We start from the raw sequence: 14,762 nt of genomic DNA, 5'->3' as shown, positions 1-14,762 counted from the left end.
AAGCAAAGGCGCAAATAGATGGGTATTCACGTAAGGCAATGCGAATGGCGCGAATTGGGCAACGCAATTGCCGTGATCACGCGATGTTCGCTTCAAACACATCTTTTGTGCTTGACTTAATGTAAAATTTTGTGAGTAATAGTGAGCGAGAAACGTGACACGAATACACGCTTTGCGTTTGGTGTGTATGCAGGATTATGCTTTGTACACACCAGAAGTGAATTAAACTATTTGCGTGAGTAGATTATGTTCAAAATTTAAAGCAAAGATGCAAATTGATGGGTATTCATGTGGTGCGATGCGAATGACACGAATTGGGCAACGCAATTGCCGTGATCACGCGTTATTCCCCTTAAACACATCTTTCGTGCTTGACTGAACATTAAATTTAGTGAGTAATAATGAGCGAGAAACGTAACGTGAATACACACTTTGCACTTGGTGTATACGCACCATTATGCTGTGTACACACCAGAAGCGAATTTAACTATTTGCGTAAGTAGATTGAATTCAAATTTAAAGCAAAGACGCAAATAGATGGTTATTTACATGGGGCGATGTGAATGATGCGAATTGGGCACCGCGATTGCCGCGATTACGTGCTATTTGCCTCAAACACATCTGCCAGGCTTGACCCAATGTTAAATTTAGAGAGTAATATTGAGCAAGAAACGTGACGTGAATACATGCTTTACATTTGGTGTATATACAGCATTATGCTGTGTACACACAAGAAGCGAATTTACCTATTTGCGTGACTAGATTACATTCAAAAATGTAAAGCAAAGACGCAAATAGATGGGTATTCACGTGGGGCGATGCGAATGACGCGAATTGGGCAACGCAATTGCCGTGATCACGCGCTATTCACCTCAAACACATCTTTCGTGCTTGACTGAGCGTTAAACGTTAAATTTAACGAGTAATAATGAGCGAGAAACGTAATGCGAATACATTATGCTGTGTACACACCAGTAGCTAATTTAACTATTTGCGTGAGTAGATTAAATTCAAAATTTAAAGCAAAGACGCAAATATATGGGTATTCACATGGGGTGATGCAAATGCCAATTGGGCTGCGCGATTGCTGAAATCACGCGCTTATCACCTCAAAAAAAAAATTCGTGCTTAACCCAACGTTAAATTTTGCAAGAAATATTTAACGAGGAACGTGACGTGAATACACGCTTTACATTTGGTATGTACACAGCATAATGAATTCACCAGAAGTGAATTTAACTATTTCCATGAGTAGATTATGTTCAAAATTGAAAGCAAAGACACAAATAGATTGGTATTCACGTTGGCTGATGCGAATGTCGCGAATTGGGCAACGCGATTGCCGTGATCAATCTCTTTTTTACATCAAACAAATCTTTTGTGCTTGACCCAACGTTAAATTTTGTGAAAAATATTTAACGAGAAAGGTGACGTAAATACATGTTTTACGTTTGTTATGTACGCAGCATTATGCTGTTTACACACAAGAAGCAAATGCAACTATTTGCGTGAGTTGATTAAATTCAAAATTTAAAGCAAAGACGCAAATAAATGGGTATTCATGTGTGGCGATGCAAATAACGCGAATTGGCCAGCGCGATTGCCGCGATTACGTGCTATTGCCTCAAACACATCTTCTGTGAGTGAATAATATTGAGCGAGGAACGTGACAGGAATACACACATTGCGTTTGGTGTGTACGCAACATTATGCTGTGTACACACCAGAAGCGAATTGAGCTATTTGTGTGAGTAGATTATGTTCAAAATTGAAAGCAAAGATGCAAATAGATGGGTATTCACATGGGGCAATGCGAAATGATGCGAATTGGTCAATGTGAATGACCCGAATTGGGCTGCGCGATTGTCGCGATCACGCGCTATTCACCTTAAACACATTTTTCGTGCTTAACCCAACGTTAAATTTATTTTCTGAGGAGCGTAACGTGAATACATGCTTTACGTTTGGTATGTACGCAACATTATGCTGTGTACATACAAGAAGCGAATTGAACTATTTGCGTGAATAGATTACATTAAAAAATGTAAAGCAAAGACGCAAATAGATGGGTATTCACGTGGGGCGATGCGAATGACGCAAATTGGGCAACGCGATTGCCGCGATCACTACACCTCAAACACATCTTTCGTGCTTAACCCAACGTTAAATTTAGCAAGTAGAACGTGACGTGAATATACACTTTGCAATACAAATAAGCAATGGTTACAAGCAAATGTAACTATTTTCACGAGTAGATTACATACAAAGTCAATGCAAAGATGCGAACAGACGCAAATTAAGGCGGGGCGATGCGAATGGTGGGAATTGGGTGGCGCGATTGCCGCAAATACACGCTCTTTGATTCAAATGTGCCTTTTGCACTCAGGCAGAAAATTTGTATGACACAAAGTTAAATCCCATGAGTAACCTAGAGCAATTTTTCATTTGCATTAATATAATAGATTAGATAGAAATTAATTAGGATTTTTACAGACCTCATCTATGCTTTTTGTTTTTTATGAGCTATGAAACTGGCACAGAGTAGATAGATAGTTATTCAGCAAATTGGATTAGCCAGAATTTCAGTCTATGGCTATTATTAAACCATTGAACTAGTGGATAGAAATTGAAAGCTTCTGTAAATTTTCCCCATAGTGTTTTTCCCAGTTCACGCCACCACACTAAAAATAAACTTTGAAAAGATCCAACGTCCCTCAAGATCACCCTCAGCCAATCATGGATCAATATCAAGAAGTCTTTCAGGGCATCACTGACATCGGCCTCGGCTTGGTCGTGTCATTAGCTAACTGACTTTCTCTATTAGATGTGACAGTCGATAGTCTCAGTATTGTGACAGAAAACATAGCAGCACACAAACTAAACCTACTACTCCAACAACACAAGTTAAACAGACATTCTCATTACCAGAATGATGCAGCATCTAGTTTGGGAGACTATTAAACTGTTTTCAGTTACCGTGTAAAACATGACGCTTTGATGTTAGTGTAAGAATGTGAAAATAGAGCAGAAATAGCAATACAGAAATTGAAAAGGTAAAGAAAGGTTAAAGAGAGAAAGATACAAAAGAGAGGCAAACACGTCTTTTAATAGTGGCTCATTCATTTTCTGTTTGGCAACTGTATTACATGGCACAGAATAGAATGCTATTCTCGACCGGCCTAGTTTTTGGTCTGTTTTTTTTTTATTGGGGTGGGCGGTAAGAATGCATTTCAAGCAGACTTTACGAGTAAATCACCCGGCAAGCCTGGAGATCAAAATGAAGCTGCATTTCCTTTGCATTTCTTTGAGTAAAAGAAAAAGCACAATTCTTTCTTTGGTAAATGGGAACTGGTTGTGCTACAGATTGCAGAGACTCGGATGCATTGAAACCTGTAAAGCTTTGGTATCTAATGAAAAAGTTTTAGGATTTTTTTTTTTTGTTGCTGAACTTTCTGTTGAAAGTTTAATGAAAAAGCTCTAGCATGGAAAGCTAAGGAAAGAAACACGTTTATCACCTGGGTAGTGCATCATGTAGTGAATATAAATGTGACGCAATACCTGACACAGTTAATGATGAAATATATCACATTAAATCCTGTGAAATATCTCTTTGCCAAGTAATTATAAAATAGTTGGTAGAAGAGACTACTATAGCTATATACTGGGAGCAGCTACTGCGTAATGTTTTGAGTCAAATGTTTTTTGTGTTAGATTTAAAACTTTATTCCAAAAGGTTTTTACGTAAAAACAATATGTTTATTTTCAAAACAAATGATATCAGGCCATGGCAAGTTGTCAAATTTTAATTGTATTATATGGGTCAGTGACAAAAATGGTTGGTCAAGATGAGAAATTAAAAAAAAAAAAAAAAAAACGTGTTTTAAAAGCATGCATAAGGTTTATTTCAATGCACATAGTGTATTTATGTTAATTGTATGCATCAAAAATACATTTGCACAATTTTTATGAAAGTTAAAACTGAATGGACCTAAAAATGTCAAATGCGTCAAAGAATGAGAAATAATAAATATTTTATCTATCTTGATGTTATGTAAGTGTAAACATAAAAATTAAAAATATAATTTTATTAGTTATTACTAAATGTACATTTTAATGCATTTTTGTAATATTAGTCAGGACATATGCTGAAAACTTCTCTGTTTTGTAAATAATCTTTGACAAATGATGTAAAAATGGATGTAAAAAATCATATTACACTAAACTAGAAGATTATATTTTATTCCACATTTTTTATGAATATATTCATATTTTCATAAAAAAATACTAGTTACACCAATTGACACAGACTGGTTACACCACATTGACATTTTTGCAATTATCCTCCAAAAATTCTGTCAGAATGAAATAAAACCAGAAAATTTAGAGTTGGGACTCAAAAAAAAGAATGTATGCAAGTAATTTGCAAATTTGTTTTGAAATTTTAACCCTTTTACTTTTAATTGAACCATACAGACACAAAATAATTAACGTTACGTCATTAATCCATAATTCTCATATATTATATATATATATATATATATATATATATATATATATATATATATATATATATATATATATATATATATATATATATATATATATATTATTTATTTATTTATTTATTTATTTTAATTGATTACTAGTTTAATGAAAATGCTATTGTATGTATTTATTTACGACGGGTTCATTGTCACAACTTACCTCAAATAATGTGACAACATGCCTCACCACTAGATGACGCTAAAACACATTGCACTGTTAAAAGTATGAATGGAACCAAAAATAAAATTGTTAAAGGCAGGGTGCATGATCTCTGAAAACCAATGTTGACATTTGAAATCACCTAAACAAACACGCCCCTACCCCAATATAATCTGGACCTTCTTTTGATAGATCAGACCACACATATGCAACCCAACCAACGATGTCGGTTAGTAGACACGCCCCTTACTGCTGATTGGCTACAAGTGTGTTTTGGTAGTTGACCCGACTCCCTTTTCCAAAATTCCTCATGATTCTCATTTCACTGCATTACATAACTTGTCATTTTTTAAAGAAGCTATAAAACGGGACCATCTTTTTATTAATGTATAAGAGAAGTGGGTATATTGACACTACACTATGCTTTCATGGCTAACATAAATTACACATTTCTCTTACAAAATGACACTTTGCCTTTAATCGTCGGTGTGGATTTGTCGTTTTTTGTACTACAAAGCGTATTTTATGTCGGCAGTGGACAGTTTTTGCAAGCTCAGCTTCATGAATTGAAAGACAGTGTTTGTTGTAACCACTAGGGGTGCTGTAGGATCCTTAAAGCAACAGTTCAGCGAAAAATGAAAATTACCCCCCATGATTTAATCACCCTCAAGCCATCTGAGATACACATGTCAATCATCTTTCAGACAAACACAATTTCAGTTATTTTAGTAAATTTCATGGCTCTTTTAAGCTTTTAAATTATAGTAAACAGGGGCCAGGAAACAACTTTGAAGCCCAAAAAAGTGCATTAATCCTTCACAAAACAAATAAACATGACTCCAGTGGGTTTTAAACACCCTCTGAGGGGAATCAATGCGATTTTGTAAGAAACATATATTTAAAACTTTACAAACTAAAATAACTTTATAAAAAAATCACAAACCAACTTATTTAAAGGTGCAGTGTGTAATTTTTAGAAGGATCTCTTGATAGAAATGCAAAAAAATATACAAAACTATATTATCAGAGGTGTATAAAGACCTTTCATAATGAACCGTTATGTGTTTATTACCTTAGAATGAGATGTTTTTTATCTACATACACAGAGGGTCCCCCTTACATGGAAGTCGCCATTTTGTGCAGCCATGTTTCTACAGAAGCCCTTAACGGACAAACTTTTATTACATAGTTGTCCCAGCCGATGACATGTTTGTCCGTTGGTGGCTACCGTAGCTTCTCTATGTTTTTCAAAAGCGAGGGGTGAGCAGTGGACTGAGCTGTTGGTTGCAATTCACAACCTCACCACTAGATGCCTGCAAAATGTACACACTGCACCTTTAAAGGTAACTTTCTTGATACCTTATAAGGTTTGTTTTTGACAAAACATGCAGATAAAGTATGTACTTGACCTGACCTTTGACCGACCATTCTCTTACAAAGATATAGGTCAAATATCTTTCTACCCTGGTGGTTTTTAATTGACCAGGGAAACATGTTTTAAACTTGTAGAAGCCCGTAAATGGATCAGAGGAAATGCGGTGTTGTTGATAATGTGGCATTTACTGTATGAATCCTTAACATCTGTGGAAGTAATGGATGTGGCCATCCTTGGCTTGAAACTACTGTATAATGGAAGTCCATTTTTTAAATGGCCAATGGTTAATGGATTGGCCATGCATCTTTGTCTCACTTGCAGTACAATAGTCCCATACATTGACTTACTGTATGTATCTCTGAATTCTGATGGTCTGTGAACTTTAGCTTTCTTTTTTAGTCAATGATTTTTCATACAGTAGTTGAGGATGTTAATCTCTCGACAATCGCAGTACTTCAAAGGCTTTTGATGAATGTAATGCATATCATTAAGATGCACTCTATCTCCACGGAGGATAATTCAGATAATATTTGCCGCCATCTACCCATCTACATCTTTTTGATTCACAACAAGAGATGCAAGCCTGTGAACGTGAATTATACTTCGGAATTAAAAATGTGCATCCAATCTTGATGTTATTAAAGATATCTTGACTGGTATTCATTTCCGTTTTGCTTGATTATGCATTAGATATTCGTTTTGATAACCGGACTTTAAGGACTTTAGTCGTGAGATAATGCAAACATGTTAGATGAAATCATGTTGGTTTATTTGCACATTTTTCATCTCGTCTTTATTACATTAAAGTTGCCTTTCATAAAGTATGTCCTGCGTATAATCTATGTAAATCCCAAAGCTCACTTATCATGCTACAGAATTTAATTGGGCCAAGTACAGAGCCCTGGGGACTCCCCTAAATCATGATTAAAGTGCATAACATTTTTTAAAGCTATGCACGCAGAAATACTGCCATGTTGCTTTGCAGCAGTACATTCCTGCCTGCGTATATTATACTTTTGTACATGCAAAGTCATGCCTTTCCTATCCTATACATCCAGGCTGTAGTTCTTCACTTATTCGGAGACTTTTGAAGTTGATGAATTGTGCGGTGTATTGCGATCATCCGCTAACAAGCGCTTTATTACAGAGCGCGATCAACTCCAAGCTGCCGTGATTAATTACATCGTCCTCCAAGCGGATTTTCTGATATGGGAAGGGAGAGTAATTCTATTCCAATTCCCAAATGCTTTTCTGTGCTTCCGGCTATGCGTGTGCAAGCTGAGAAAGAGAAAGACAGAAGTGGAAAATGAGTGATCAAGACCGAAGAAATGACAAAGAACTAGTAGCTTTGTTGAAACGAACTGCAGATGTCGAAGAAGATGAGTAGTTATAAATATTGATTACCGTTCTTGTACTGATCCAAAGACATGACAAGGAGATGCTGAGGTGTTCGTAAGGCTCGTTTGTTCCCTGGCTTTTTCTTTCCCTCTCTCTCTCGCTCTGTCATTCTGACAGAAGCCGCCTCGCCTCGGAGCGCCACAACTTTCCTCAGCCAGGTTGGGGATGTAACATCTTAGAGAGGTAGAGAATGAGCAATTGCCGTTCCTTCTTTCGTCTCCCTGCCTTTGTGGAGCGTCGGATTGCTCCTGAGAGTGCCATGTGACTACTTCCACAGTGCTTCGGAGCTATTTTCTCCCCTCTCCTTCTCTTTTTTTCCCTTCACCGGAGAGGAGAAGAGGCGGCTGGAGGAGGATATGTTTTCCGTTTCGCTCAAGTGCCGGATGGGGGTCATCAGACGCAGAATCAAGGGTATTGCACCACTTAACACTGAATTTTGGGATGGGGTGTGAACCATTCAACATGTGGGGCACTAGTTTTGGGATCTTGTTTACTGATTGGGTCTTGGATTGATAATGGGAACTTTATGGATTGTGTAGGGAAGTTTTTGTCAAACTTGAACCTTCTTTTAAAAGGTGAATAGTTCAGATATACTTGAAAGTGTGTTGTGTTTCTGCTGTGTTGAAATTCCTGGACTTTTTCTTATTTTTTAATGAGTGGGTTATTTCTAATTTATGTTTTATTTATATGAATTATTCATGCATCGTCATGAGATTCATTCTTTATTGCTTTTCATTACTCTTTAACAGCAAGTGATATTCATGGATTTCAAGTTTTTCACTGTTCTTTTTACCAAATGAGATTTTTCGATTGCAAAATGTTCGGTTTCTTGTCCTTTTCATTAATTGCTTCATTTTATCAGCATTGCAACATCTACACCATTCATAACTCTTAGTGTATAGCTGTTTTCAGTACAGTCTGTCCAGCATACTTCAAAATGCATGAAGCGCTCTATGTTGTGATCTTGCATTTAACAGGCCCTGGTAGATATCAAGCAGATAACTTTGACACGTCTTCTGAACCAACTGTTAAGAGAAGAGCTGTTTTTTATGCATGCAGGATCTCTTGCCTTGAGCGAGTTTGCCGGAAATCAATAAAGCCGTGTAAAGCAAAGCCTACGAAAGTTCAACACTATAGATGTGACATCAGCCATCTATGGCGTGGTTGTGTGGGGGCGTGGATTAATATTTGCATGCTGGTTCTTGGCTGGAGTTCAAGAAATTAGGTTCATGTACGGTATAAGGTGGGTGAAGGAGGTTTCTGTTTTTTTTCTTGTGCCTTAAGATGCTCATTTGCATAATCTGAATGCATTTCGACATTGTTTTTTTTTCAAATGCATCTAGAGCACCACACACAATGAATCACATGGTGTGTTTGCAGTAGGTCTCCATTCACTTAGAGACAATTAGATTTGGGCAGTTCAGAAGAACTCTCTATCGGCGTTATTTAACAATGTGACAGATACAAATGTAAGGTGGTTAAGTTAAGAACGAGCCAATATCCAGCTGTCCGCAATGTCCAGGTGGAGGAATGATTGATGGAGGAAATTTCATGGATATGTAATCACAAGGGATTAATCCTCATGAGATAGGCAATAGCAGTACTCCGTATTTTGGTCTTTCTGTACCATAAATCATTAAATTCATAAATTCTGCGGTGGAACAGTCCAGATTTTTATGTCCCTTGATATTGTAGCTTCCTGAAGATTTTGTCCAGACAATATGAGGTTTAATGCGAGAGGATTGATTAACTGTGACAGTTTCATTGGACTCAGGACAAACTTGATACGAATGCTAAACAAGACTGGCTATGTTAGAGATTTGGCTAAAAAAAATACTAACCAAAAGCAGCAGGTTGTGCGTTTGCTGTTACAGTGGCTTTTTACATTGCCTAACTTTCCAGTATCCTACTTAAATTCTTTTAGATATTTGTAGGATAACAAGATTTGTTTTAGAGAATACATGCTGAAGAAAGATTTGTTATTTCTTAGCCCATTTTGTTATAAGCATTGGTCTCAATATATTTATTTGTGGAAATGTGCTCAAACAAGGAAAACAATAATATAACTAAATGATTATAAAAGTGAAAAATAAGAAGAAACACAGCAAAAAAAAATGACTTTCTTGCTTACAAAGCAAAAAAATCGCCCAATGGGGTAAGCAAAAAAATCTTGAACATTTTTGTTAAACACATTCAAGAAAAATGTGCTTACCCCATTGGAGATTTTTTTGCTTGTTTTATGCACAAAATCACATAAATTTGATATTTTTGGTCCAAAAACTAGACTTATTTTTTGGGGTCGTTTTGCTCATCAATAAAAGCATTCTAATTTAAAATATTTTTTTTTGATATTTTAACTGAAAACAAAAATACTAAGCAATTTTTTTCTTTAAAATAATTTTTTGCAGTGTAGTATTTTTGTCTGTTTTTAGTAAAATATCTAAAAATTCTTAAATTAAGATGTATTTTTTGATGAGCAAAATGACCTAGGAAAATAAGTCTAGTTTTTAGACAAAAATATAAAGTTTTAAGCGAATTTGTACTTAAAACAAGCAATAAAATCTGCCAATGGAATAAGTAGTGTCGATGAAAAAGTAAACTTATTTTAAGATTTTTTTCTTATTCCATTGGCAGAATTTTTTGCTAGTACAAATTGGCTTACATTTTTATATTTTTTGTCTAAAACAAGACTTATTTTAGGTCATTTTACTTATAAAAAATACATTATATTGTTATTTAAAAACAGAACAAAAATACTAAGTAAGAAAGCGTAAAAATATATCAAAATATATTTGATAGATAGATTATTATGTACATTTTTATATATAAATTATAATATCTTAATTTTTTAAAGATATATATTTTATATCTCTTAATATTATATATATTATAATGTAATATAATAATGTTTTAATATTATTATAAAATTATTTAAGTATCTTGACTTGCATATATATGCAATATTTCTACTGAAAAAAACTGTTCATGTAGCTTACTAGTAGAGCATTGCATTAGCAGCGCAAATTTGATCCCATGAACACATATGGTAATAAAAATGTATACATTGCCTTGTAATGCATTGTAAGTTAAACATTAAAATTGACATTTAATATTTGCATTGGACCTAATTAATGCTCATAAGATACATAACAATTATATAATCCTGATCTCCCAAATTTCCGTGAAATAGTCACGCATTATTTTGCTCAGTTTTGCGTGGCATTGTCACGTATTTCCATCATTTTACGTGCTCGTGCCACGCATTTCTTTTCCGTGTCAGTTGCACGTATTGGTTACTCAACTGTTTTTCCTATTTTTAAACAATTGTCGCTTCAGTTTGGGGTTAGATTTGCTGTTTGCGTTAGGATGTTACTTTAAGTATTGGTTTATACTATTTTTTCGTATGCTTTTAAAACCATTGTCGTCTAACGTTACGGTTAGAGTTGGGATGTCATTTTAAGTTGTTCTAACCCCAAACCGAAGCGACAATTGTAAGAAAATAGGAAAAACAGTTGAGTAACCAATACATGAAACTGACACGGAAAAAAAATGCGCAAAACTGAGCAAAATAATGCGTGACTATTTCACGTATTTTGTGAGATCAGGCTGATCTCTCCATCCACTTTAAAATCTTTCCTACGTCCTATGCTAGATATCAGTGAAGTTTTACCTTCATTGGTACGATGGTGCTCTCAGAGAAGACCAGATCAAAGAAAAACATGACTGACAGACTTTTGGTCCCAAAGATCCGAACCTCTCCGTTCCGATAATACGAATGTGAAGGATGAAATTACTTATGGATGGAAATTGGCAAATTTGCTTTGCCATGTTAGAGTCTTGCAAAGCAACTGTTTGAAGAGATAATAAGAGGAAGATTAAAGTGACGAGATGAAAGATGGAGGTGACATTGTGTCGAGATGTTCATTTCCAGGCAACACGCAAGAGGCGACACTCGCTATTTACCAACAAAAGTATGGCCACATGCCCACGTGACAAGATGCTGTTCGAGAAAAAGTACACTACAAAGCATCGCCTAATGAGTAGAAACAAAAGCTCTTCCTTTGATCTGTGTCGCAAGTCGCTGGCGTAGAGAAAATTACCAGATGGGTGTGATTTATTGCTTTCTCACACATGCATTATTTGACAACCTGCGAATGCTTTGGGGGCCTGGCTCTGCACACTTTTATAATACTGTTCCAACCCACTGAGTTTTTATTCTAAGGGAATGCACAAAAAGTAGCATTGTTTGAAGATGTTATTGTTTTTATTTATCACAATCTAACATGTTGCTTAAAGTTCCTTGATGAGAAAGTTTGTAAAGGAGCAGAAGGTTTTCATTTGTCGTTTTGTCTTATAAGTAAATGAAAGCTTTGACTTTGACATTAAAAGTCTCAAAGAGTCAATATTGAAAGGATTTTTTATTTTTTATTTTGTAGTGGTGCGTTCTTCTGATAAAAACTTCATAGACTAAACATGACCCAGACATTTTCACTTTCCCGCACAACTAAAGAAGATGATTTAATTGCAAATGGGAGTTGTACATCTGTTTTCATTTTGGCTACAACGTTTCACCTTTACAGTATGCGTTTATCAGAAGTAAATGATTAACACAGAAAAGATTGATTTCAGTAGCTATTAATGATATTGTTGTCATTTCAGCTACAATGTTGGCCAAAGGGGAGAATTAACCCTTATGGGTTGTTGAGGACGTTTTTATCCACTGTGGAGGTTTTTTAGTCTTGATTTGGCCACAACTTTCTCTGTGTTTCAGCAATTGGAATGATGTTTGGTGACAAATCTTATATTGAAACATATTTTGGGAAAATGCTTTGAAATTTTGCAAAAAAAACCCAATGGATTTCAAATTACCCTTTTGGGTTGTTTATGGATGAAAACATACACTTAATTAAACTGCTATTAAAATGTATTAGATGATTTTTTTTCTTTTTTTGCATAAATCTGTCAATCAACCTATTAAAACGAACAAATATTTACAAAAATCCATGATTTTAACTCCTTAATTGCCACAAAAGTTCATAAGTGATGTCACTGATTTGGGGGAAAAAAACCACAAAATGACCAATTTTCAATATCAAAAGTGATTGTGAACTGGATTTTTTAGTTGGGCATGTCAGAGATTAGTAAAAACATTGGCTTTGATGCATTTTAAAATTTTTGTGCAAAATCAGATTTTATTTACATTTGCTGTTTGTGTCTGATTTTGCCCCATTTGTCTTCCATTATAATGACATTTTTTAATTGCAAAGACATAACATATCATCCTGCATTTTTGATTGTTGGTGGATTTTCCTTTTGCAAAGAGGTCAAATTTGCCATTTTACATGCGGCCACAACTTTCTCTTTGTTTCAGCAATTGGAATGATGTTTGGTGACAAATCTTATATTGACACATATTTTGGGAAAATGCTTTGAAATTTGTCACAAAAAAAAACTCAATGGATTTCAAATTACCCCTTTGGGTTGTTTGTGGATGAAAACATACACTTAATTAAACTGCTAATAAAATGTATTAGATGATTTTTTTTTCATTTTTTGCATAAATCTGTCAATCAACCTATCAAAACTAACAAAAATTTACAAAAATTCATGATTTTAACTCCTTAATTGCCACAAAAGTTCATAAGTGATGTCACTGATTTGGGGAAAAAACACACAAAATGACCGATTTTCAATATCAAAAGTGATTGTGAACTGGATTTTTCAGTTGGGCATGTCAGAGATTAGTAAAAACATTGGCTTTAATGCATTTTAACATTTTTGTGCAAAATCAGATTTTATTTACATTTGCTGTTTGTTTCTGATTTTGCCCCATTTGTCTTCCATTATAATGACATTTTTTTTAATTGCAAAGACATAACATATCATCCTGCATTTTTGATTGTTGGTGGATTTTCCTTTTGCAAAGAGGTCAAATTTGCCATTTTCACTGTTGATCACCATGCGGCGCCAAAGTTTTTACTAATCTTTGACTTGCCCAAGACTAAAAAAGGTAAAAAAAATATCCAGTTCATAATGACGTTTGATGTGCATGTAAAGAGGCTGTGTAAAACAATCAGATCAAATTTGAATTGTTTTTACATGATTAGATTGTATATATCTCTAAAAACAGCTAAGTTGTATATGCATGCAATGATCTTTCGCATTTATCTTATTGTGTGACTTTCTGGAGTCAGGTTTCTCAACTGACTACTAAACCTGTTAGATCTATAAACAAACACTAAAAATTCTGGATAAGAAACCAAATTAATGGCATCATTATAATATTATACAAAAACATAGTCTGCTTAGATACGAAAATTGTATTGTCTCTTATTAAATTAGTTTTTAAATCTTACTCCAGACATTATATGCCAATTAATATTGAAACAGAGTAGTAAGGGGGTCCCTATAAGAGGTATAACTAATCAGAATTGCATAATACCAAAGAGAAAAACACAATTTGCACAATCCACATTTTCAGTTCAAGGTACACTGCTTTGGAACAGCCTGCCAACTGAACTGAAAATGCAAACAAAGTTGAACATTTTTCAAAGAAATTTGAAAAAGTGGTTCAAGCAAAAGAAGGTTTGTGAACACTGATGGTCATACACAGTCTCAGCTTTGTTTTTTAACTTTCACTTCGTTTTTTTTGTGTGATTTATTGTTTTGTTGTTGTTAAAAAGCCTAACCAGGGACTGGGGCTGCAAATTAGTCTTTGGCTAGAAGCTTGTAGAGCATCGGCTGCTTGAAATTGTAGCAATATATATTGCACTGTCCCTGTTAAATAAACCAATAAATAAATAAATAAAAAATGTTTATATTGAAAATCTGTTTTTTTCCAAATCAGTGACATCACTTATGAACTTGGCAATTACGGAGTTAAAATCACCGAACTTTTGTAAACATTTGGTAGTTTTGATCAGGACTGAGGTTAATTAACAGATTTATGCAAAATAATTTGAAAAATTAATTTAATGGATGTTTTCATCCACGACCAACACGAAAGTGTTAACAAAGAAACTGAAAAGCCACGTGTTGCCCAGATACGTTTTATGTCTTCCTAACATGCAGATTTCTACCTAATTTAGGGACGTGCTTAAAATGCAAATATTGTGAGACTAACTGGTGAGATTGGTTATGCAACGTTATGGTCAGATAGTCTGCCTAGCTTTAATTGTTTTCTGATTGGCTGCGGCTTTGCTTGGTACAGCACTTTATTTTGCTTCGGCACGTAAAAAACATACATTTGTAAGATCATTCACAAAGACTATGTAGTATTTCTTCA

General features: G+C 34.8%; 1 protein-coding gene across 6 annotated transcripts in view; it reads left to right on the top strand.

Annotated features, from left to right (window-relative positions):
* Positions 1 to 14,762, top strand: part of LOC141348976 (glutamate receptor-interacting protein 2-like) — a 187,059-nt gene that overhangs the window by 72,667 nt on the left and 99,630 nt on the right. For 2 of the 6 annotated variants that reach the window (XM_073865570.1, XM_073865568.1), the window contains exon 1: positions 7,703 to 7,888. The exons of the other annotated variants lie outside the window; for them this stretch is intronic. In XM_073865570.1, coding sequence (XP_073721671.1) covers positions 7,834 to 7,888 — 55 coding nt within the window. In that variant the 5' untranslated portion in view covers positions 7,703 to 7,833. Of the gene's footprint in view, positions 1 to 7,702; positions 7,889 to 14,762 lie in introns of those variants that run through there. 6 annotated transcript variants of the gene reach the window in all.

This window comes from Misgurnus anguillicaudatus, unplaced genomic scaffold (assembly GCF_027580225.2).
Source record: "Misgurnus anguillicaudatus unplaced genomic scaffold, ASM2758022v2 HiC_scaffold_32, whole genome shotgun sequence".
NCBI classification, from domain to species: Eukaryota; Metazoa; Chordata; class Actinopteri; order Cypriniformes; family Cobitidae; genus Misgurnus; species Misgurnus anguillicaudatus.
This window is presented reverse-complemented; position numbering and strand designations above follow the sequence as displayed.